This window comes from Excalfactoria chinensis, chromosome 2 (genome assembly GCF_039878825.1).
Source record: "Excalfactoria chinensis isolate bCotChi1 chromosome 2, bCotChi1.hap2, whole genome shotgun sequence".
Lineage (NCBI taxonomy): Eukaryota > Metazoa > Chordata > Aves > Galliformes > Phasianidae > Excalfactoria > Excalfactoria chinensis.
The window spans coordinates 104,644,660-104,670,937 of record NC_092826.1 but is presented as its reverse complement, the minus strand read 5'-3'; the positions used below and the strand labels follow the sequence as shown (position 1 = coordinate 104,670,937).

At 40.2% G+C, this 26,278-nt stretch overlaps 1 protein-coding gene across 3 annotated transcripts in view; it reads right to left on the bottom strand.

The window, feature by feature from the left end:
* ITGB8 (integrin subunit beta 8) overlaps positions 1-25,057 on the bottom strand; it is a 48,057-nt gene extending 23,000 nt beyond the window's left edge. For 2 of the 3 annotated variants that reach the window (XM_072327716.1, XM_072327717.1), the window contains exons 1-6: positions 24,844-25,057; positions 10,676-10,761; positions 7,128-7,302; positions 5,907-6,153; positions 5,038-5,203; positions 2,999-3,157 (exon numbers count right to left, since the gene is read on the bottom strand). In XM_072327716.1, the coding sequence (XP_072183817.1) occupies positions 2,999-3,157; positions 5,038-5,203; positions 5,907-6,153; positions 7,128-7,302; positions 10,676-10,761; positions 24,844-24,973 (963 nt within the window). In that variant the 5' untranslated portion in view covers positions 24,974-25,057. The remainder of the gene's footprint in view (positions 1-2,998; positions 3,158-5,037; positions 5,204-5,906; positions 6,154-7,127; positions 7,303-10,675; positions 10,762-24,843) is intronic. The other variant, XM_072327718.1, reaches the window with a different exon arrangement.
* Between the last annotated feature and the right edge of the window lie 1,221 nt (positions 25,058-26,278).

Sequence of the window (26,278 nt, the reverse complement as noted above, 5' to 3'; positions counted from 1 at the left end):
GCACGTCCAAATTCCAGTATTTGGAATAGTTAGGAATAATAGTTTGGAATAATCGAACCTTCAACATCTCTGCAACTAATGGCAAAAGTTCAGGATTGGTAGTAGCTGAAGTGGGTTTCAATGAAAGAAAAGTTTTATTCAGATGGAGCTTACCAAAGTAAAGATGACATACATAGACATGCAAGAGTTGTAGGGACCAGATCCCAAATTACATAGTCTGCTTACAAGAAAAACTGAACCTGCATCTTCTTGCCAGTTCTAACTTATTATGATGCCTATTTTGGTTAATAAGGCATTCAAGTCTCACTACAGATTAGAAAGACAAAACTCCATTGTATTAGAATGGGTACAATATTTTAAAGCCCCAAAAGAATCACAGTATCTTTTTTTTATTATTTATTTTAAGTACATAAAGAGATGACTTAAGGGACTGCTGGTCACTTGAGGAGTCTCATTCTGCTTGTGGTAAAAACCTCTGTGTACTGTAAGTATTTTTATCTTATCTACTCCCACTACTGTTTAGGAGAGTATATTCCCATTTTAGATCTTCTTTCTTGTTCCAATTACATCATTCATTTCATTATTTTAACCTACTGTGTTAAACTTAGAAGATAACTAAAACAGACATTAAGTATTTCAGAAAGGGAGTGAACTGAGCACGGATCTAATAAAAAGGACCAGGATATCTTTCTTGCCTAATGCTTTTTGCTGATCTGTGCATGACTACTTAACAAAAGTCAGAAAGAAGCGAGAAGAAAAGTGAATAACTGGAAACATTTCTGATTTAAAGATTAGTCCTATACAAATAAATAAGGAAAGGTCCTCTTAACTGGAACAAGTGAAAAATCAAACTATGCCAGAATTCAATCTTCCCTAGACTATCTGGCGCTAGGAATGAAAGTAGGAGCACAATATTATCACAGATGGCTGTTTAATTTAACATAGCACGTCAAAATTGAACTGAGAAGGAAAAGAAAAAAAAAAAAAAAGAAAACTATGTTTCTTCTTTGCAGCCTTTTAAAAAAAGAAGTGGTAGATTTTCACATCTCATTTAAATATTAGTTGCATAGATTTTCTTTTTTCCTAATGAGAATATATCTGAAATAATCACAGACTATATGCTACTGAGAAGAAAAAAAAATAGGAACCCAGTACACTTACTCTTCTAAACATTACTGTGCTATTTTGTCAAATCTGCTCCAGAAAATGTCTGATACTGAGAAAGATTTCCACTCGGCACCTGTTCCATTACTAAATTTTAGATGCAGGCATGCAAAACTTAGCCAGTGGCTGAATAAAGACAACACATGGGCCAAAATGTGCTGATCTCAGTATCCTTCAAGGTCGTCTCATTTGGACAGCCTGAAAGACTACATAATCTCACAAAAGCCTCAAAAGCAAAAATAATGGAGATTTCTTACTGTAAATGGGATAATAAAATGATTCTTCATCCCAGAATTTTAAAAAAATTAAAATCTTTAGTCAGCCATCAATCAGCCTCTGGAGATTAATTTAGTCTGTAAAGAGATTTTTGCCTGCATTTTATATTGGTGAGGTTTTTCAGATAGAAGTTAATTTTTCAAGTTGGACAGCTTTTTTGTTGTTGTTGTTGTTTTCTGAAACTGTCAATAGATAGAGACAGATTTGTATCTACACCAATTGTTCAGTAAAGCAGTGGAAAAAAAGTAGAGATAGGGACATCATAACCCATAAGTATGCTCTGCTTTGGGAAAGGAGTTTCTGGATTCTTTGCTTTTGCAGAACAAAGGAAGGCATTGTTTTTTTTCCTAGGGACACTAGAAATACTGAAAATGAACAGACTAGTTAGAGGGAAATAAATAATCCTGACATCAGTGAGGGATTATCCAAAAGGTGACAGAAGGAGTGAGTTACTGTAAGAGCATCGTATAATCAGAAATCCAGATGACCTTCCCATCATCATATCCTCAGCTGCCTCCTCCACTTGGTAAGGTTCTGAACACTCCCCTATTACTGGAAATCTCCTGTGTTTCACTGTAATCTTTTTTTGCTTCTCCGTCCCAGTAAGCATCTGTGCTGAGATCCAGTTCAGGGCCAGCCTGCACGCAGCTCTTAGTGATTTCCTGAACAGCCTGGCCTGAACAAGGGCTAGATACTTCAACTGAGTGCCATGGAAAAAGCTATGAAAACACTGTGTGCTGTAATGACACCACAGTCCATATTTCTATTTTCTGGTGATTACACAGTAATTTGGTAATGATTCACATTTCTTAAAATGAATGAATTATGTTCATTCAAGGAAATATCAAGTTCAATAGTGTAAATCTCATGAAAACAATTCTTTCTTAATCACTCACAACTTTTTGGTACATACTTGAAGAAATCCTTTTTAAAGTTAAAAGTACCTACTAAAGGCTTATTATTTTGTTACAGTTGATTTGAAGCAACTTTTAACACAGGTAATGTATTTCAACACATTTGTTTTATGCTGTGAGATTCAAATATATTTACTGCTGCATTAACACAGCAAAGCTTTGTGGTACCTAAGTATTTCCTAGACCATCAAGGTTGGAATAGCTCATCACTGTTACACATCTTCAGTTATAAAGTCTCTTCAAACAATGCAACTATGTATCTTCTCACCATAAAGCATGATCAATACCTTTGTCTCATGAGCACATTATGATTCTGACACGTTATGATCTTCTGCAAAATATCACAGCCTCCTACTTATGTTTTATACAGAATATTTCCATTCTTGTGAGATGACAGTAAAAAACACATTAAAAAACACTAATATATTCTCCTGTGTTCGGTACTGTTGATTTCGACTACAAAACACTTTATCTCAGATGAAAAGGCTGTCAATATTTCCATGCAACTGATTCTTTATTACACAACGTGCCTACCTGGGAAAATATTATTTTAACGATTGAATTAAAAGCAGTGCTCTGACATCGACCTAAAAACCTCATTTACACCACTTCCCTGAAGGCAGAATGTATGACATATACCTTACCATACTCGTAGCTTTGACGTACACATTATCTTTCAAATGGCAGTTTCCATCATGGGGAATCACGATCCCTGCTAATTTACTATCTAGGGCTAGATGGGAAGTTTGGTCTGTCATTACAAGAAGCAGTCGCTTGGCTTCTTTGCGCCATCCAATGTGGCTCTGAAAAGGAAACAAAATTGAGCATAAGAAAGAGGTCTCTTCTCCTTCAGACTAAACAATAATAGTTCCCTCAGCCACTCCATGAGACTTGAGCTCCAGACCCTTTACAGCCTCCTTGCCCTTCTTAGGACACACTCCTGGACCTCAGTGCCTTCTTTGTGCTAAGTGCGTGCAGCCTCACCAGAGCTGAATGCAGTAGGACAATCACCTCCCTGGTGCTGCTGGCAACACTGTTTCTTATACAAGCCAGAATACCATTGGCGTTCTTGGCCACCTGGGCACACTGCTGGCTCATGTTCAGTCTAGCATTGACTAACACTTTTGAGTCCTTTTCCTCTGCATGGTCTCCCAGCCACTCTGCCCCAAGCCTGTAGTGTTGCCTGGGGTTATTGTGGTCAAAGTGCAGGGCCTGGTACTTGGTCTTGTGTGAATTTCCTCCTATTGGCCTCAGCCCAGTGATCGAGCCTGTTCAGATCCCTCTAAAGACAAACTGACACTCCCTACCAACTTGGTGACATCTGCAAACTCTACAGAATCACGGAATCACAGAATAGCCAGGGTTGAAAAGGACCTCAAAAATCATCTAATTTCAATCCCCCTGACATGCACAGGGTCACCAAACACTGAATCAGGCTGCCCAGAGTCACATCCAGGCTTGCCTTGAACGCATCCAGAGATGGGGCATCCATAACCTTCCTGGGCAACCTGTGCCAGTGCGTCACCGCCCTCTCAGTGAAGAACTTCCTTCTAATATCTAACCTAAATCTCTCCTGTTTTAGTTTAAAACCATTCCCCCTTGTCTTATCACTATCAACCCATGCAAACAGCCATTCCCTCTCCATGCTCCCTTCAAGTACTGGAAGGCAATGAGGTCTTCTCAAAGCCTTTTCTTCTCCAAGCTGAACAAGTCCAGTTCCCTCAACCTTTCTTCATAAGAGAGGTGCTCCTTAGTCCATGCTGTCATTCTATTTCATTCTATTGCTTTAGGAAGTACAGCTGATTCTAAAACTCACAAGTCATAAGTGTGGAATGTACCCAGTGAGAATCACTGCAATTTAAGGAACTTTTTCAAAGCTTCTGAATATTTTTTTCTAACAGCTGTGATCACAGAGTTTGAGAATACCTGTGATACAGCTCATCAAAAACTGAAAATAAAAATGGAACCACAGAATTCACTTTTATCATAGCTTGGGTTCCTTTTTGATCTTGACTCCTTCTAATCCTCCAAAAGAGAATGTGAAAATGGTCAAGATAAAAGAGTTACATTGACATCATCCCAAGAAACAAGAATTGCACTAGAAGCCTGTGGTTTGGCTGGGAGCAGAACTATCACGTATCCTACAGAGCATTAGTAAACCCAAGAATCGGTAAACTTTCAAAATCTTCACTGCACTACTTCAAGGAAAATAGCATGCAAAAAAAGCCTTTAAGAACAAACAAATCACTGTTATTTAATAGTCTTACAGCTTGGAAACTACTGATGCAATTTTTTTCCGTCTCTTTCTATATGGAAGTGATTCTTCAGTTTTCAAGTACACTCTTAAGTAGCAGAAATGCCAAATGGTATGTCTTTCATAGGGAGCGCTAGGAGGCCGTCAGTGATTTTTGACACTGATTTTGTAATTGACTGAAAGTAATTCACATGTCTGTTCAAGCAAGAAGCAGTTGATTTCATTATCCATTCTGTTTCCTAATTCCTTTCTCAGTTTCATCTGAAGCCAAAATGCATAGCTTAAAAGGAAATAATGAAACAGGAGAAAGAATTCCTTCTAGTTTCTGGCCTATAATTGACAATTTGAATTCAGTAACACTGAGCACAGTTGTAACATGTATATTCATGTCTGAAGTACCATTTGGTCTTTTGTTGATGCATTCCTTACCTGGCACACAGCTGCTTGGAGCATTGCATCAAAACCCCCTTCAGGTGTATCAATATTCCCAGAAATTTTTTGTTTATTCACTGCATTTCTGAATTCCGCTATGTTGTCAGTCAGGGATAGCACGTGAATATAACCATGAGGTGGCATACAATCTAAATTATAATCACTGTATGAAATAAAAACAAATATGTTAATATGTACTTTACCAAATATTATGCATAACAGAGTTTTTAATCTAATGTGAATAATCTTGTCCTCTTGGACCATTTCCAAAGTGACTCTTCACTTTACCTATGTGTTGAATGCAAGGAATAAAACACATGAAAAATGAAATTCAAGCCAGAACACCTTTGTCATTTAAAATGGGAGCTACTTCATAAAACAATGGTGGAATTGAATAAAATGATTCCTTTTGTTCAATAAATGAAAGGAAGTGAATCACATCAACAAATGTAGACTTTTGAAAGAAAAAGCTCATGAATGCAAGATCATACATCAGAAGAGAAGTCTTGGGTCAGAAGGTATAATTCTTTGTAATGAATCTATGCAACATATATCCAAACTCACTGAGAATATATGCTATAAAATTAAATGAAAAACATATTCAGACAGACTAAGAAAGCTTGTTTTTATAAGGAAAACATTGCACATTTTTCTTGTACAGCAACAAATGTTTTAAAAATGATACACCAGATATTTCAGAAGTTAACATTGAATAATAATTTTCAGTACATTATTAGGAACTTTGCTGGAGACTCATATTATAATGAACCAGATTCTGGAGAGCTTTTAAAATGCATACACATAATGAATATTTGTGTCATTAAATCAGTTCTCAGTTCTATAGTAAATATCAAAAGATTACATACCTGCACTGGTTATGGATTCTACCTGGATGAATGCTAATATAGGGTGACACAGTTTTATCCACATAGGATCCAAACCCAAGTCGAAAATCAAGAGAAATATTCTCCATCTTCTTAGATAAAGCAAATCCAACGGAATTTAGTTTCTCTATGTTGTTGTGCATAGAAGCTGACACATCAACTAAATAGTAAAGATCCACAGGGTACTTCTCCAGAGGACGAACTTTTAAGATAAAACTTGCCTCACTTCCTGATTCAAAGGAAATAAATAAATTAACACACTACTTTTCAACATACACTCTTAAGAATGTATTATCTTTGCAGCAACCTCAGCACAAAGTTGTTTGTGTCAGCAAACATAAAAACAAGCAAACAAAAAAACCTCCCAAGAGTAAATGAAACCTTGAAGCATAGTTCAAAACTAAGCCGTAAGTGAACTCTTCTTAGAAAACATCTTGCTTTTCTTCCTCTCTCAAGAACATTCCCTGAACATCTGACTTCTCCCATTATAGCAAATAGCAGTTACAACTGAAAAAGGACACAGATTTGCATATAAATTGTGGCTAGTCACTTCAGGGCTGACTCTCCGAAGTATGCTAATGTATCCAGGAAACATCATATTCATATAGTTGGGATTCTTGTAAATACTGATGAAAAAATAGAATCAAAACAAAACCATCTTTGGTTTGATTACTGTAAAATATTTATGTCTGTCCCACTGTCACTGTATATCATTGAATTTCCCTGGGAATTAAATGCAGGCAGAATGTCTACATATCAAAAGTTCTTCTGTAGTTCTATGAATTTCATTCTTCAGTCTCCTTCAAGCAGAAGCTTCAGCATAGCATATGGAACCCTAGGTTTTGTTTCACTACTGGCTAAATGGTTCACTAATCATCACAGAATCATTGAATCATAGAATGGCCTGGGATGAAAAGGACCAAAATGATCATCCAGTTTCAACCCCCCTGCCATGGGCAGGGTCACCAACCACTAGACCAGGGTTTTATTTTTAATCCAGTTGTGTCAAAGCCTTCAGAAATAAATGTGATTGCAGACATTTCTAGGGCTAGCTCAGATCCCAATACCATGACTAAGTGCAAAGCAGACCATCAGTCATTTCTTTGAATGGAGACTGGTGAAAGCGGAAGAAGTGGTGACATTGCTTTTCCAGTTTTATCATTACAAAGACAGAATGCTAAAAAAAAACAACAAACAAACAACCTGGACGCAGTTGGACCGAAACTCTTCCTGGAATCACTTGTGTATTTGTTTCTTGGTCTCTGGGTATTGTAACATGAACTGTGGGACTTTCTACAAAATCCGACTGGCAGCCTCTTTTCAATAAGTTGAAAACAGTGTCACAGCGTCCCTTCTGTGTTGAGTCAGCCATGAAATCCTATTTTATGAGAAATAAAAAGTACAAAACAATTTGAGCTGAAAAAACCCCAACTGTAGTGTCTTCAAACGAAAGAGAAAAACAAACTAATAGCCTTTGAAACAATAAAACATGCTACTATAATTGCATGAATAAAAGTAGTTCATGGAAGCCATATGTTTTTAATAAGTGTAATGCCAAAATATTTAAATTAGATGTTAACCTAATTGCTGCAATGACTATGTTTCTATAAAGAACAAAACTTTTGTGTGAGAAAGAGGATCTTGCACAAACAGAACATGATGACTTTGGAGGAAAAGGAAACTATGTACTGTCAGTGTCAGTAAAAAAGTTCTGTGCTATGCTATGAATTAGTTTCACCAAGAAAATGTCATTTGCATGATTTCTAAACATATTTACTGTCAGAGTAATCCTAGGCTAGTATTTAAAAGTAAAAGCTTTACATGTCTCTAACCTGAATTTGACAATTGCAGAATTTTAGGCTTTACCCTATAGCCTACACAAAAGTCGAAGACCAGCTGGACTATATCATTTCAATCCCTAGAAAGAGGAATTTATGTACAATGGGACTGGAGAGTTTAAGATGCCACAAATAAGAAAAAAGTCTCTGTAACAACAGAAAAATGGTTAGTAGTAGGATGATCTCAGAAGCAGTAAAAGGACAAAGCTGCCAAGATTGTGCCAACATGAACCAGTGCAAAATTCCTTCCTGACCACAAATCTGGTGATTAGCATGATCCTGATCATGCAAGGAATAAAAAAGGCTTGACAAGATCCTTTGTGTTATTTGAAGCCATTAATCCATTGCAGCCACAGCTGGAGACCAAACAATGGACAATCTCTGATACTTCAGAGGCAGATGGGAAAAATAAACAATCAAAAAATGCATACATCCCACTCTGTAATAGAGAATAAATTGTCACTGAAAAGACCGGAGAAAGCCTCTGAAGAATGAGACTTGTAAGTCATGTATCTCATTTTCTAAGTTCCTACTGTTTTTTGTCGCGTACCTCTGATACTGTTTTTTTCACAACCTTCTTTATCATAGACAACAGAGGCTACCCTCTTAGGTCTGAAATTTACACAAATTTCAAAAGGTAGATTTTTAAATACCCAAAGAACTTATTCACTCTCATTGTTACCAATGAAAATGAACAGATATATAGCATTTTCTGAAGTTCACTGTGTGAGGACATAAAATCAAAGCATCTCAAGTGTTCTTTATGGCTGCTTTTATTATTATAGTACAGGCAGATGAAACAGCTGCATTGAAATCTGCTCCTGTAACATTACTTTGAAAAATTTCCATCTGAATTAATATGGGTTTTGCCATTCCAGAAACATGGACAATGCATAGGTGAACTGACGGCATGAGTTTCAATAGGGCCAACTGTTGGGTCCTGCAGTTAGGTCACAACAACCCCAGGCAGCCCTACAGGCTTGGGAAGATGTGTCTGGAAAGCTGCCTGATGGAAAGGGACCTTGGTGTGCTGATAGACAGTTGGCTGAATATGAGGCAGCAGGGTGCCCAGGTGGCCAAGAAGGCCAGTGGCATCTTGGCTTGTATCAGGAATGGTGTGGTGAGCAGGACTAGGGAAGTCATCCTGCCCCTGTACTCAGCATTGGTGAGGCCTCACCTTGAGTACTGTGCTCATTTTTGGGCACCTCAGTACAAAAAGGACGTGGAGGTACTGGAGCAGGGCAATGAGGCTTGGTGAAGGGCTTGGAAAATCAACCCTATGAGTAGAGGCTGAAGGAGCTGGGGCTGTTTAGTTTGGGGAAAAGGATGCTGAGGGAAGACCTTATTGCTCTCTTCCAGTATCTGAAATATGTTTACAGTGAGAGCAGGGCAGGTCTCTTCTCACTGATGACAGGTGACAGGACAAGGGCAAATGGCTTCCAGTTGCACCAAGGTAAGTTTAGGTTGGACGTTAGGAAACACTTCTTTACAGAAAGGGTAGTCAAACACTGTGATAGTCTCCCCAGGGAGGTGGCTGAGTCACCATCCTTGGATGTTTAAGAGCCATTTAGATGTGGTACTCAGAGATATGATTTAGAAGAGGGTTATTAGAGGTAGGGTACTATGGCTATGCTGTGGTTGGACTTGATGATCTTTGAAGTCTTTTCCAACCTGAGTAATTCTATGATTCTATGACTCTATGACTGTCAAAGCACAATGTAAAGAGGTTTGAGAAACCCCTGCCTACCATGAAAGCTCTTAGGATTGATGTGAGAAGTGAGGCACAAGAAGCAGAGCAGAAGTCAAACCCAGTCAGTTCTCAGCATCTGTTTTAAAGAAAGCTTCTACAGCTCCATAGCACTAGAAGGCTAAGACACTACTCCATGATAAATACAGACCTTGCAGGATAAAATTGTGCCTTCTTGTAAGTAATGACATCATGTGAAAATAAGGGACCACTCCACACTGTAAGCCATTGTGCCATGTACATATGCCCTAGAACTCACGGACAACAAGTTCTCCCTGCCTCTATTCATCCCTGCATTATTTACCCTTCTTTCATAGTAAGTTAACCAATCTAAGACAGTAAGAATAAAGGTATTCTAGTGCTTTACACTCTTTATCTCTTCCATGCACTCCTTAGGATTTTAATTACCTTCTCTGCTAACCTGAAAGCTACAAGAAATGATTTGCATATGACCTTGAAGAGCATATTACCCTGCAGTACTCAGCAACATTCTTAAAAACCTCGCTCCTCTGAACTGCTTAAATAGTCCACTGTCACTTGAAATCACATAAATATTTCTTTTTTCCTCAAACAAAAACAGAAAAAAAAAACCAACAAAACACATTCTCATAGTTGTCAAAGCAATACCAATTTCAGCTTAATTCTTCTTATTTGAGATTCACCTCCTATGACGAGTAGCAGAACCAACAGTTTCAGATGTCAAAATAGAAAAGCATCATTTTTTCCATTTGCGACAGGGGACATAAAATGTGGTGAAGCTGATGCTAACTTTACTGTTAGTAAAACCTCTTGCTAAATGCAATAGATAAATATGTATAGACTTGCTCTGATATATAACAACTTAATATAAATTATTGATGAGTAATTTTAATTTTGATGTAAAAAACTGCTGAACTCTCAAATCTGTCTACAAAGCAGATGAAACATGTTAAAAAGTTCTCACTTTATTTAAAATTACTGCAATTTTCTAAATAAAAGATTATATTTTCTCCTCTGGAAATTAAATATATTTCATGTATATTTCTCAGGTGCTGTGTCCAGAGGACATTTAAAGATTTTCCTGCTATTTCTCACTATAATTTTCACAGTTTAGAAGTCTTTTATCTTTATAAAGATCATGAGCAGCTAGAATTTAAAGTAAAAAATAAGTAATCAAAATGCCATACCTCCTGAGCACACCATCCACACTCTGGACCCAGAGCAAGACACTTTGTACATGTTACTGCATTTGAAGTGGCACATCTGTTTTCCGCTGCAATGAAATATAAAACCAAACATTTAATGATTTATGAAGGTATGGGCGAATTGTAAAATACCTAATTTCAAACTAAGATTTCAAAAATCACTTCACCAGATTAAGGATGATGACACTGTATCCAAACAGAAGTAAAACAGAACAAAAGCAGCCCGCTGAGGGAATACTTACAGCATTTTTGGTATCTACAGTTTAGAACTGTATGTACGCATAGTATAAAATTTATTCTCGAGGCCAAATTTTTAAAATCCTGACATAAAATAATTTTGAAGTGAAAATCTATCTCTAGCACATACTTTGCTGATTTACTGCCCAATGAAATGTGTTAACCAGGTAGCTTATCTCTTTGTCGACATTTTCATTTTAAGTTATTTGCACTTGTCTGAGTTATTCATTATTCACTCTTCACAGAACACAAAATATTTTCTCACCTTCCATTATATTTCCCCCCCTACATTTTCTGGAATGAATAGCTTCCCAGAAGAGGTAGATTTCTTCTTTTTTTCTTTGCAGAAGCCGACACAAACTTATCCAATGCAGCATGTCACAGACTGAAGACATAATTCCGCACTGACAACAGCAAATAGCTGTGCCTACAGCAGGTCTATGGGCGAAGTCCTTCATACCCTCTTTATGACCTGTGCTTTACAGGTCACTGCTTATACTACTAGTATTTCTGTGTCTCTGCTATGAAACTCTAGCAGCCATAACAGAGAAGAGATGTTCTTTTCTCTTGTGTGGGACAGAATTGGCCTGACAGCAGTCACAAGGAAGTACAGGATATGACCTGTCAGAGCACAGCAGTATGGTGCCACTCCACTGCTCAGGGGCACATTCAGCGTGGATTACCATATGGGTATACAACACACTGGAAACAAAATGAACTAGTACATACTGGAAAGTCTACATCTTTTGAGTGATCCACAATGATAAAAGGCATATCACCACATCAAAGCAGTTGGAAAAAAACTTGTCATCCAAAGTTGTGACCAAGTGCTGTCTCTCAGGTTACTTCTTTCCAACCTGCCACAATGCAAATCATCTCTCTTTTTAGACCAGTGAGAGAAACTTTTCACAATGAAAGGCAGCATTAGGAACACATTTACTAAAATTCCTTCTTTTTTAGATCTTTCTTTAACCAATTTCAGCTATGGATCCAAAGATGAGATTTCCTACTGAGCTGGCCCTCTGAATAACACATGATTCAAGGAACTAATCATAGCTTGCACATTACTGCCATCAGCAACATATGCACCACTGTAAGTATTATCAAGACAGAAAAACTTAATAAAGCACAATTGCAGCATTACACTGATAACAGGCTTGGAACAATTCCATTGATTTCAAAGGTCAGACTGATATTTCATATAAACGGCTGTTTACAATTTATGCCATGTATTCAGTGCAAGAAATGCATATGAAAGGAAGAAAAATAATTACAGATGTGATTAAAAAAACAACAACAACAAACCAAAACAAATAAACAAACAAACAAAAAAAAAACAAAAAACAAACAACCAAAACTGAAAAGGAGCCTGGGAAGGCACTGGAAAACAAAAATAATATTTAAAAAGAGGTTGGCAGGGATAAATGCAGGAGGGGATGCTAAGGAGAGAGAAAAAGGCAAGACAAAATCCAAAAGCTTTGTTGTAAAAACAAACTCAGCAAGTTTGATTTGGATGGGGTAAGCAAGAAAGCTCTTTCAACACTGATGCAAGAAAACTTCTTTGCATGTGTAAGAAGATGGTAACATGGGGGTCAGTGCAGACATTCACAGAGCTGTGGAGCTTAACACTGACCTGCTCCTAGCCACAACTAAGGACAAAGGCCAGGTGAAGAGTTGCTAAAGGAGTACAACTAAAAGGAATGTAATTGTTCTTGGGTCAGAAGCATCACTTCCATCTTCAGCTGAATGCCAAGTGAAAGAGAAAGATGGCTTCAGTAGAAGTCACAAGAAAAGACAGGAACTGCTGATTTTCAGCACAGTGGTGGCTAAAGAGCAGGATGGGGCAGAATGGGGAGATGATGCCATGAACTTTGAGGATACCAACCTAGCAACAGCCACCCTAGGAGAAAGAACTATTCTAATAAACTGTTGACAAAAACAAAGTGAGAAATCTCTGTATCTAGCTAAAAAGATAAGAGAAATCAGCCTCTGGTTATCACAACCAGTAAACCGAAGTAAACCAAACAGTGAGTTTGACTTAATTCAACCCCTATAACAATTTCTGATCTGAAAACATATAATTCCATTTGCATAACACAGACAGTGTACTCTCACAAATTTTCACACTTCTGAAAATGATGATGTAGCAAGACATTCATGTCTTACTGTAATGCGCACACACTAAGAAGTGTCTATGACTGGAACAGCTATAGTATTTCCATTAAAAAAACAGACTGAAATAGAATTGTCACAGATTTTTTTTTTCAGTGTGGTTTGGTGCTGAACCTTTATCTGTATGAGCTAGACACTGAATCTACCAAAGTCTGATTCAGTTTATAAATACATCCTATCTGTTAAAAGATATGGATTCCTTTCTGTCATTCTAAACTGCTAAGAGAGAAGAAAAGATCTCAAAATCCAGTGGGGGTTTTCAGGTTGATCAAGGAAGATGAAATGCTTTACCAAATGAGGTACACAGTACTGTTGGATGCAAATTTCTCTGCAGATAACTCTCCAGACTCAGAGCTCCATTTTTGCAACATGAAGTCATGCACTGGCAACTGACAGGCTTGGTGCCATTGGCTCCAAAAAATGATTTTTTTGGAATAAAGAGAAACTTGAAAAAGGTTTATTAGTGCCTCAGACACATTCTGGCTACATCACTACTGTAGTTCCCAAGTATGCATCCTTTATAGCAGTAACATCTACAGAAATGCTTTCATTCACCAAATATTTATTATTGGGTTATAAATGTACTCTAAAACCTTCACTGATTCAGTATAAACTTCTCAGTTTATTTTAAAAATCACATGCTAGAGCAAGAAACATTTTTATATGAGTTGGCTCAACAAAGAACTGAGATTTTTCCTGCCACTTCACCAAAAACAGAGTCCAGACAAGACTGAGTTACTGTTCAGCCAAAGCTAAGGGCAAGTTTCTACTGGCTTCACTAGAACTGATGTATGCCAAAAGCTATTTTCAACAAGGGCCAACCTTTGTGCTAGGAACTGCACAGGCATATGCATATAATAAAAAATGAGTGCTGGAGGTTAACCTGCTCTTTTCTAGCCTCCCTTACATCATTCAACTGTGCTCCAGCTACTTAGAAAAGGTAGGACAAGCCTAAACTTCAGCAACAAGAGGGATCAAGATTAGACAAGGATCGTATACGTTATAATCACATTCTGCCTTCGTATTATGAAAATAACTTTATCATGATCAGAATGTTTGTATGAGAGTAGGAATAATAATAATAATAATGTGTTCTAGGGTTGGAGTGAATGCTAAACAGGTTTTCCAACAGTCAGCATGTTGTTCATGTACATCCAGGAATTGAGATTTGTACTGACTTTGCTGTAGTTGCACGTTTATGATGTTTATGGAATGCACGCTCTTTGCTTTCTTAAAACAGAAAGCCAAAACATAATTAGCAGTTTATACTCCCTCATCATTGTTCTCAGACTGCTGAGCACCACTTAAGGTAAGATACAATATTATCTCATCTGTACATTTTTTCCCCTTAAAATATGCATCCAGACTTGTTCTATGTCAGCAGATGGGCCTGCCTGCCCATCTCTTCTGATAACATGACTTCAGCAACAAGCATGGAGCCTTGTTTCTAAGGGATGCTGCAGCTCACACAGCACACTGTAACCACCTCCACCTTTCTGCCCTTCCTTGGGAGCTGCAAGGCCCAGAGCTGCCCCAGCTAACGTGCAGCTTCTCCATGCACTTTGGCTGAACGCACAGATACAATGAAAAGCATTGTAAAAATGTTAGAATGTTAGTGGGAATTTTTTCCAGGATTATTGTGTCTGACACTTTCTTACTCAGATTACAAGGAAAAAATGAGAGGCTATGCTTTAACCACCAATCCTAAAACCTAATCCTGGAATTAGGGCTTCATTCTCCCTTTTTCCAAGCAAGCAATAAGCAGTCTCTTTGCCCCTGGTGTATAATGCCATGCTTCAAAGGCATGCTTTTTCACCATGTTTTCCCAAGAGGGTAACAAGGTATTCCTCTGAACAGGAGGTCCTCTCCCTCATCCAAAAAATATTTCACTTTGAAAATTGTAATCTATTATGATTCAGAATAAATTCCTAAGATTACTTGAATGAAATTACCAGACAACTTTTCTGCTTTCTACTCTCCTGTTTTGTTTAAAAAAGGACTAAGCTGTAGAGATTTGAAAACATTTCACCAGCAAGAGAAGCAGCAAAAGGAGCCCAGATACAAAACCTGGGTATGTGAGATGTGCATTTTCTAAGAAAGATGAGGTGAGAAAAAGAAAGGTTGAAAACATGACTGGTACTGTTCATGGAACCATAGAATCACAGAATCATTAGGTTGGAAAAGACCTCCAGGATCACTTAGTCCAACCTACCATCACTAAACCATGTTTCTTAGTACATGTACATGTTTCACGAACACCTCCAGGGATGGTGATTCCACCACCTCCCTGGGCAGCCTGTTCCAGTGCACCACCACTCTTGGAGGAGAAATTTTTCCTCATATCCAATATGAACCTCCCTTGGTGCAACTTGAGGTCATTCCCTCTTGGCCTTTTGCTGGTTACCTTAAGAGAACAAGTCAGCCCCCATCTGTTAAGTCCCAAGACCAGGAAATATACTTCTGTTACCATGGCAAGTGAATAAAAACACCTTCCCATTAAACAATCAATCAATCAATCAATCAATCAAACAAAAAAACAAAAAACATGCCATCTTTGACATTGTTTTTCTACTAGTCATTAAGCAAAAACAAAAACAAAAGCAAAATCAAAAACAAAAACAAAACCATAGTCACAACTATGACTTAAAGGGCCATCAGAATGTCAAGTAATGCAGCAGTCTGCCTTAGTACACTACAGTTCATACCTGTGTAAACTGTGCAGAGATAAAGCCAAGACCTTCCATTTATTCACACTGTGTAAGCTCTGAACTTGGGAGAATTGATGCTGGGTATCAGATAAATAAGGCAAAGGGAGATGAGGAAAAGGAAGACCCTAAACTACACAGTGTTAGGAAAACTCTGACAGAAAAGGACATTGTGGCAAAGGCTAGGATGTGTAATCTTGAAGCTGGATGTGCTGGTGCTGAATGTTGCATGATGGCACATGTGATGGAGTTTTCCAGCATGTATGTATGGGGTGTGCACACTTCCATAATTAGGGAATGAGGCAAGGTTTCAAGGAGATACTTCTGACACCTCCCTACATCTATATACAGCTTCCTTAGCCTCATCTCTCTGGGAGATTTGATGATGTGAATATTGCACAACATTCAAAAAGAAACTTTGAAAACAGAAACTTCATACAGATTCATATAGACTCTAGTTTTTGAGAGAAATGCATAGTTCTCATCAAGAATTTCTTCTTTTTGTCTGAAAGCTGCACATAGTATTTCAGAAAAGGTACTACAAAAATAGCTGCTGGTCTAGCAGTTGGGGTACACAAACACAGCATCAAATTGCAGCCTCAAACATGACCTTGAATGTGGGAGACTTCTATTGAGTACTTTGTTCCCAAGCCACAATACAGAATGAAAACAAGGACTGTAACCTTGAAATTTTTCATAACACACAATTTGTGTTTCTTGTCCAAGTCTACTTTCAGCCTCTCCTTTCCATGAAACTTCCTGCTTTTATAGGAGATGGTTAAATGTTGTTGATGCAACCCAGGTCTGCAAACAATGAGTCAAAGACTGTTTAGCTTCTTAAGCCAATCTCTTCTGTCTCTGGCAAGTAAAAACACACAGTACAATTTACTCTGATTATACCATTAGAAGGGACTTGTTTCCAACAGCCATTAGCTTTTATGGCACAGGTTTGATAGCCCTGTTTGCACAGTATTGCACCAGTAAAAATATAAAGCATATGGAAGCAAAAGGTTTAATTCTTTTTTTTTTTTTTTTTTTTTTTTTTTTTTTTTTTTTTTTAATTAAATCCTTTGCTTAAAAGGGAACTTCAGGATGTGTGGAGCTGCTTTAATTCCCCTGTTTTCAAGGACAGAACGTGGACATGGGAATCATTATACTCTCGTCATTTCCAGATGCTAGGATCTCCCTAGGAGTTGGCCAGCTTGGACACAGCCATGCTGCTCTTACAAAGCTTGGAATTGCTTCTGTATTAGCAAGCATGACTGGCAAGCAGCACATCAGCAACACAGAATAGCTCAGAGCAATTTCTTCACAAGGAGTGTCACCATGGACCATCTGATCCACTGTTCTTAGTCCACAGCAATGCAAATAACTCACTCTACTGACTTGTTATGTGTATACATTATGGAATGGGACAAGTTTATTTCATACTAGGCTGTAACCCTCAAAGCTGAATATCTACAGGAACGGGACCCTCAATGCTGAGAACAAAATGATAGCCAAATTATGCTTTATAGAAGTTTGTCCTAAAACAAAACAAAAGCCTCAATTCACTATGCGCTTACATATAAAACCAAATAACTGCGTGTATTAGTATAAACAGAAGACAAGCCAAGGTTAAAAGAAAACACCGAGCATGAATTAGACAGATTACACTCACAATTAGAAAACTTCAATAATATGAAATTAAAGACTGGGATTAAAGAGGGTAACCACCTATCTTATGGACTCATAGTGTAGGATGTCCATCTTCTCGAGGATCCCAACTTCTGGAGGAAGATATATTCAGCAGGGGTAGTTAAAAATGTTATTGCTTTCTGGAATATAATGTGTTAGCTCTTTTTGTTGTTTCAGTAATTTGCTTTTCAATAGTTTTGAATCTTCATATGTAGTCATTGGATATGAGAACAATGGAACGTGGTAAAAACTTTCTGGGATTTTCTTTTAAATTATTTTTGTTACTTTTATTCTCTTTGAATGCAAAAACCGTTGTCTTATTTCAAATAACTGTGATAACACAGCACAAGACACTCAAGATACAGTTTGATGAGAAACAGCTGAAGCATGAGTCCTTCAAAGACAAGTTAAACTGCAGTGTTTTTCCACATATAAACATAAAAACTGGAGGACACAAAAACCTTTTAAATGAATAATAAGAAACTAACATTCTGTAACAGAAGACACACATGTTCACAAACATTAAGAAAAAAAGAAAAAAAAAAAAAGAGAGGAAAAAAAAAATAGCAATCATATCTGTCTAGGAACAAGCAGTGCCCAACCTCCATTTTAGGTTTACATAATAAGCCTGTTAGGTTTTTATAATTTGTGGGTAAAGACTACATAAAACACGACTGCAGGCTGTAAAATGTGCAGACTTGCATACTAACTGTTAACTACTGGTGCAAATACAGTCTTTGATTGCAAGCTTCTGCTTGTGGTTCTGCATGTAAGTACTCACATATGCGAATACCTTGCAGGTGCAGTTTAAATGCTCTGTAAGGGACAGCCTTCAACCATGCAGCCTTGAGATTTCAAACAGGTAGTTATTTATTTCATGCTCTGAACTCACACCACAACAGCTTTGACAGCAAAATGCAAAATTCAAAGTTTTGCTTAGATTGGAAGAGCTTGCTTGCTTATGTCATTAGTTTTATTTAGATCATTTTACACCATTCATGCCAGAATGAAAGTTGTCTCAAGTTTATTTCCTGGGAGTCCTGTTTGTACAAGGATACGGGAATCTTGCTGCATTTAACTTCCAGATGTCCAGCAAGAAGCCTCCCATCTCAAACAAGTTGTCTTCAGCACAGAACTAACCTGTCACCCTGCGGAGATGAAGTGGACATAAATCATATTCTTAATTACAGTACAGCAAGAGGAATTCACTATGCCCCGCTCACTTGAACACTGAGAAGGAAGAGAATTTGTTTTGGAGAGAGGAGTCGCTGGTTTAATCAGATTTGGATGACTTCTGAGATGCCACCATACATCATGCAGCTCTATTCATAACACAGCTACAACAGCAGCAAAATACCAAAAATACTAAAGATCTTAAGACTGGAACTCAGTAACACATCCAAGTCACTGGGCAGAGAAGAGCCCTTAGGAAAAATAAAAGTCCAGAACCCCGGAGCATTATTCCACCTGCCTGAAGCTACAGAATTTTCCTCTTCCAATAATTACAATTCAAATGCATCTCTTCACTTCTTTTGGTAATTACAAATACTTCAAACTCATTACTGTCATCAAAGTTAATAGCAGGCTGAAATTACTGCAGGCATATGACACTGAAGTCATGGGAGCATTGGAACATATGAGGAAAAAGAGTCAGTTATGAACTTTGCAAACTTCTGAGCTTAGGAAAATAGAGTCAGTGAGAAATTGCCTTTTTAGCAGATTTCTAGTGCTGTAAATTCATATAAACTTGAAACCCATTTTACAAAAGGGTTATTTTTGTTTTGCCACCAGAACAAGAGGGAATCCTGAATGGCTTGGCAAAAGGTTGACTCTTCATCTTGAAGAAAGATTCCATTACAGTGAACAGAATTCATTATAGCCCTATTTCCTTCTCAAAAACTAAATAGCCTAAGTCCATTTATGTAAGTCACACACACACACACATATATATATAAAATTCCTTAATGAAGTTTGAGTACCTAGAGAAGAATAACAAACCATCTCCTATTTTGTCCATCAAAAATTATGCCTATTTAAGTAGATCAAAAAGAAGTATTACATCTTTTCCACAGGTTAGATAACAGTAATTAGTTATGGAGTTTTAAACCAGATTTCCTTGGAAAGATGGACATAATTATAAACACGGAGGCCTTAAGAATTTGACTTAAAAGGGTATTAACAGAAAGGAATTGATGTTCTCTAAAATTTTGTTTTCAGTACATTCAACTTGAGAAACTATACCAAAATGTCTGTACTACCAACTACATAGGAAGTAGAGTTCACATATATAATTCTTGAAAATATAACAATTTCAGTGTTATTAATGTATTTTAAGAGCACTGAGCACACTGAAAACAAAGACACCCTGTTTGTCTTTCCTGACAGAGCTCATTAAATCAATGAGATACACCTACCCCAACAATGAAAAAACCCTTGTTTTTGCTATAGGTTTTTTTAGATGCATATTGGTCATTAAAAAAAAACAGCTCATGCATACAACAAATATTTTATTTGTTCAACAAAGCGTTTCTTACTGTGGATCTGTTGCAAAGACACAAAATCTTTAGCTTCTACTAAGAACTCAGTGTAATTTATGCTATTTTAAAATATAGTATCTTACAACTACTACCGTAGATTAGCAATACTAAATCATCCCAACTCCAAGAAAGACACTGAAGCACTGGAACGTGTCCAGAGAAGGGCAACGAAACTTGTGAGGGGTCTGGAGCACAAGTCTTACAAGAAATGGCTCAGGGAGCTGGGATTTTTTAGCCTGGAGGAGGCTCAGAGGAGACCTCATTGCACTCTACAACTTTCTGAAGGGAGGTTGTGATGAGAAGGAACTTGGCCTCTTCTCCCAGGCAACAAACAGGACACAAGGAAACGACTTCAAGTTGTATCAGATAAGGTTTAGACTGGACATAAGAAGGAACTTTCTCTTAAAGAGTGGTCAGGCACCGGAATGGCCTGCCCAGGGAGGTGGTGGAGTCACCATCCCTGGGAGCATTCAAGAAGTGTCTGGATAAGGAGCTAGTAGATATGGTTTAGTGGCTTTCTGTAGGCACAGTAGAGGAAAGACGGTTGGACTAGATGATCTTGTAGGTCCTTTCCAACACTGTGATTCCATGATTCTATGATTCAAGACCCAGTTAACATGTACATCTCATTGTTGTTTTTTTTTTTTATTATTTTTTTTATTTTGTTTGTTTGTTTGTTTGTTTGTTTGTTTTCTTTCCCAGATTTGAAGCTATCTTCGCTTGGTAACTCTCTGTTGGTCTACACTAACACCTAGAATTTATGTGGCTTTGTCTTCAGGAGTCATTCACATGAAAAGTTCCTTGATGTTCTTATTTTATGACTAAGTTTTTTCCAGGAACTTGAAGAATACCTACTTGCAGTGAGTGAAGCATATGGTGAAGCATTATGTTTTTATGTCCTGTTTATGTACGTTGAACATATAAATAGAAGAGGATGTATTGGATGAAGATTTCCTTAGGTTTACATAAAGCTCACATTCTAACATCCTACTGATGTTCTGCAGAGTTAAATCAAACTTCAATTGTACTTTAATGGCAAATCAAATTTACTCATCCAAGCCTCTTCATTAATGAAGCATAATTCCTATCTGCTCTGGCATTATTGCAGCTCCAGCCCTTGAAAGCTCAAGGACAAAAGAAGCTACCACCTCTTCAAATTGCTATGAGCAGTATTCCTGCTGCATGCAGTCTTCAAGCTGCCTTCCCTACTTTCTTCAGCAATAATGTGTCCAGAATTACATAATAACCCTACCTGCCTGGTACACCAAAAGTATACTTATTGCTCCTCTAGTAAAGTTAGTAAATTGTCCATCTCCTTTCTTTTCCCATAAGCACACCATCTCAAGCATCTGTAGCACAGAAACACTGTAAATGGTACATGTGCAACCACCATTTCATTCAACTGGCAAAAAACCATAAAATAACTACTTCATTAAAAAACAAAACAAAACAAAAAACAAAGAAATGTATGAATTTGCAACAAGTGGTGAGAACTGTGCAAACTACAAAGTAAATTTATGCATACTGTTGGCATAATATATTCCTTAGGCAACATGCAGGTAAGTAAACCTCCTCCTTACTGTTTATCAGAAGTGCAATCTACTGACAAAAATGATCTTATAACCTTAGGGAGCAGATCACCCACATAGGCTCAGGAAATTTAAAATGGGTTTTCTCTTCTCCTTGGATTGCTTTAAGACTTAGAAAAAGCAGAACTGTCACAATGCTGAATACCCCATATAATAAAGCTTTCACTGGGCCCCTAAATAGAAATCAACATACAGACACATGGTTAAAGCTACCAAGTCATATAATTTATTTCAGATTGTTTGTTTGTTTGATTGGGGAGGGAGAGGTTGGGGGGAGACATTTCCTAACCACCTCCTCAGAAACAGTTCTTTCATGTGTGGTTTGAATGGCTTTTTCTACTCCATTGAGAAGTGACACAGTAACGATTAATGAAACTTTATATCTAAAAGGAGCACACATGAGAATCTGATGTGTCAAGGCTGGCAAACTACCAAAGAAGCAGATAAGAGAACAGCAGTGGATTATGTTTGGCAACAGATGTCATCCTATTTGGATAAATCAATTAACAGTTGTCCCTGCTATCATCACAGATCTTCTGCTTCCCCCAAAACCCCATCTGGTCTTTCCAAAAGATACTATAAAGAAGACTGAAAATTCCAACTTTCAAAATGTCATGAGATTTGTCAACCATGACTGTGCAAAAGAATTGTCATGTGACTGTTCTTCAGTTCTTTAATCGGGGATAAAGATCACCATGCCATCCAACCTCAGAGTGCACATCACATGTAAACTCTGCTTACTTGAGTTCCATGGAGGAATAATTAACCCAGATAGTTTTGAAAGCACCAAACATCTTAGTATTCAAGTTTTAATGTATGTAAAAACTGCCTTTTTTTTTTTTTTTTTTTTTTTTTTTTTTTTTTAAAAAAAGATTATGCTTGGATTTTAACCAATGTCCTCTGTTAACCTGGACTAATCAGTCATTCTACAGCATTTTAGCCCTATGCACTCCATATGGTAATACAGCAGATGCAAGACTTGCATGAAGTTAGCTTCCGAAAGAGCCAAGTGAGCAGACTCTGTCTGCACGTAAGTGGAGTAGTTATACAACCGATTAACACAATGCACACACGTGCTCTCACTGTAGAATTCAGCTTCTATTCACTTTGCTGGTTTAGTTCTTCAGGATTTCGTCAGTTTTTAGTGCTCCATCATAAATACGAGATCTGCGTAAATCACTATAACACAAATTTAGTTTTGAATTAGTTCCACTCTTATGTCAGGTACTTGTTTTAGTTGGCTTAGTGAACTGTAAATTCCCTTCGGTAAGACTTAGTGAACAAGGGACTCTTTGTGGAAGGGAACAACACTAACCTTTTATCTGAGCTTACAGAACCTTTAATTTGGGACTTGCAATTTATAGTGTTGGGAGATTTCCTTCTGCACTCCTCTTAGCAGCAAACTGGGGGCCACACTCTGTCTTTACTTACACCCAAGCAGGAACTCACATCTCAAACTGTACTTTGCAGAGCAAGCACTTCAGGTAGCAAAAAACTGTACATTTTTCAATTAGAAGACTAAGAAACGCTTCAACAAGAATGAATACATTTCAGTCCCATGAATGTTTCATATTCATTCCAGTTCCTTTTAGAACTGGAGATTCGGTGCAAGAAATTCTGCCAAATGTGCACATAAATAATCTGAACTCTCTGATGGCATGGGAACAGTGTGATGCTCTTCTCCATGCCCAGTGCTGTCAAGGCAGAAGCATGGAGTAGTGGCTGCTTCAACAAAGCTGCGCTGCCAAATAGCTGTACATGGAGCTGCTGCCCAGCGCTTCACTAACAGCAGCCTGCAGAAGTTCAAGGAATTCAGGTGGTGCTGTGCTGGTGCAGAGAGCTAACGCAGCCAAAAGCAAAATGGACAGGGCAGTAAATTAAAAAATAGCAGCAAGCCTCCAAACCTCTACCATTTATGTGTTCACTCGAGGAAAAACAAAATGCTCTTCTTGGTTAGACCATAAAGTGATTAAGCATGAAAGGAAGAATTCAGTGCAACTTTCAGCTTTCACAGATTAGCAGAAGTTTCAAATACAGGGGAAGAGAGCAAGATCTATCAGAGCTGCAGACTGCCGGACATGGTAGCTGTTGTCACAATAAACAAGTATCCCACAACTTACCACCCATGTGCATTTTCACTGTCAAACACAACATAGGAAGCAAGCATCTTGTGGAGCAAAAGCCCCCCACACAGTCCTCATCTATGCGGTGCTGTTCTCAACCTTATTTGCATTACTGTGCACCCAGAAGCAAGCAGACCACTGCACTAAGGCACAGAGCTCTCCATAAAGTTTCAATTAGTCTTCAAACTCAATTACACTGCACAGAAAAGAATCTGGAATGCTGGATAAAGCTGTCATGTTTCATAAGACATTTAATAATATTACATTTTATTTTTCCTATTGACATTTATTTTGGTTTTGAGCTCAAACTATGAAGCCAAAAGAGCAAAATAAATTATTCTGTAAAACTTAACAAATTATTCCATTGTTTTTAAAAGCACTGGGCAAATCCCACTGAATTAGGCATGAATTTGTCACATATGTAGGGAGGAACTTAAGACTAATGCATTGTTCCCATTACAAATCTTATTTTTAAAGGTTACAAGTTAATATTTCAAATTAATTCCAGGCTTAAGCACGGAATATGCATTTACTCCACAAAGGGAAAGAAAAGAAAGGGAAGGTGGCTGTCAACTTGATCTGCCTCTTGGTCCCTGCTGGTGGAGCCGGATCCTTGGAGAAACACGGGACTAACCTGAGAGCTGTCTGACACAGGAGGTGCGTCTGCACAGAATCCTCGGCCTAATCTGACGGCAGAGCTTTGAGAAGCTCGCCCGCAACTCGAAGCGTCCCCCACTCTTACCTGAGCTCCACGGCCCGCAGCACCGCTGGTGCCAGCGAACTGTCAGCGCGCCCCGATTGGAGCAGGTAGAGGAAAATAGTATCCCTGAACTTCATGCCCATGTTTCAGTCCGCGCTGTCAAACCGAGCGCTTACCGTACCACCTACCCGCCCCGGGGCAGCCCCTCCGCCTCCCGGCTCCCCGCAGCCGGGCCGTGCCAGTAGCTCCCGTAGAACCGGACGCGAGCAGCGACCGCTCCGATCCGGCCCTCCCACACCCCACCGTTAGGTACCCACCGCACCACCTGCCCGTAGCCTCCCGGCCATCCCCTTTGCCCCACAGCGGCCGTCCCGCTCGGGCAGGGCACGGCGAACAGCTCGGCAACTTACGGCGCTGGCAGAGTCCGGGCACGGCCGCTAGCAGCCGGACCGCCCCGAGGAGGGCCCCGGGGCCGCGCTGGCACTTGGGCACGGAGACGATCCCCGCGGTGAGGCACGCCAGCAGCGGCACCCACATCATGCGGCGCCGATCCCGCTGCCGCTCCCTCGCCCTCTCCTCGGGGCCGCGGCTCGGCGGCGCGGCGCGCTCAGTCCCGGCCCCCGCGGGGGCGGCGGCGGCGGCAGCGGCGGGGCCGGGGGAGGGGCGGCGGCGGGCCCGGCACAGGTAGGGCGCGGGGAGGCGGCGGGGCGGGCGCGGAGCGCCGCATCTCAGGGGCAGCGCCCGCCGCGCCCCCGCACCCCGCCGAGGGCGGCTCCCTCCCAGCGGCTGCGGCGGCGGAAGGGCCCCGGGCGTACGCGGAGAGCGGCCGCTTCCATCTGCCTCCAGCCCGGCGCGCAAGGGGCTCCCGGTCGCCCGCTCCGTCCGGCCGCGAGGAGGAGGCACCGGGCACCGCGCGGGGCCGAGCGGCGGGAGCGCGACCGCCCGCCCCGCACCTCCCTCAAGGAAACGCCCGCCCCCCGCCCGCCCCCGCCGCGCACCCCCCGCCAGGTGGCCGCCGCCCGCCGCCGTCCCCAGCCCCGTCCGGAGCCGCCGTCAGCACCCGCCGCGGGGCGGGGGAGCAGCGGGCGCGGTGCCGCCCTGCCGCAGCTCGGGGCGCCGTCGGTGCGCGTCGGGCGCGCGGGTCCCCCCGTTGCTAGGAGACGGCAGCGGGGCAGGTTCGGAGTGGGGGCGGGCGGAGGCGGAGCGCTGAAGTCACTGTGGCCGCGCCGCTTTGTTCGGCCGCGGCTCCGTCGGTCGTAGTCGAGCCTCCGCCGCGGGGAGGCGGGCGCAGGCCGGGAGAGGGGGCGCTTGCGGCGGGTAGCCCTCACCCCCCGGCTCGGGAACGGCCCCTCGGCCTCCCCTTAGTCGCTCCTCTCGTCCTCCCCTAGTTCTGTTCGGAGTTTCCGCCCCATGGGACGAAGTGGGAGTAACGCAAAGGTTAAGCGGCTCGGAAAGTACCTCGCCGTGTGCGGGTCAGGAAAGCCCCGCCGAGCCTAGGTGCGAGCGGCCCGCTTGGCCCGAGCACCACACGGCCCATCAGCAGTAACAGCGCGTTCCTGTCGGGACTCCGCTCCCTGGGCTATGGGCGGTATGCAGGCAGGTGGCAGTGCCTCCTCTGTCACCCCTTGGGGCTGTGGCTGCTTTACGAGCCGTGAGTGCAGAGCCAGCCATAGCCATCACTGTGGCCTCACTTCATTTATGGTGTTTCTGATGAGATGTCAGAGCCTGCGCAATGCCAAAGTAATATCCGGGGGCGGCATTCAGGGTAATAACAACGTTAATAAATCATTCACGTGCAGCCATGCAGTCTCACAGTCCTTACAAATAAAAGGCCATCACAGTGTT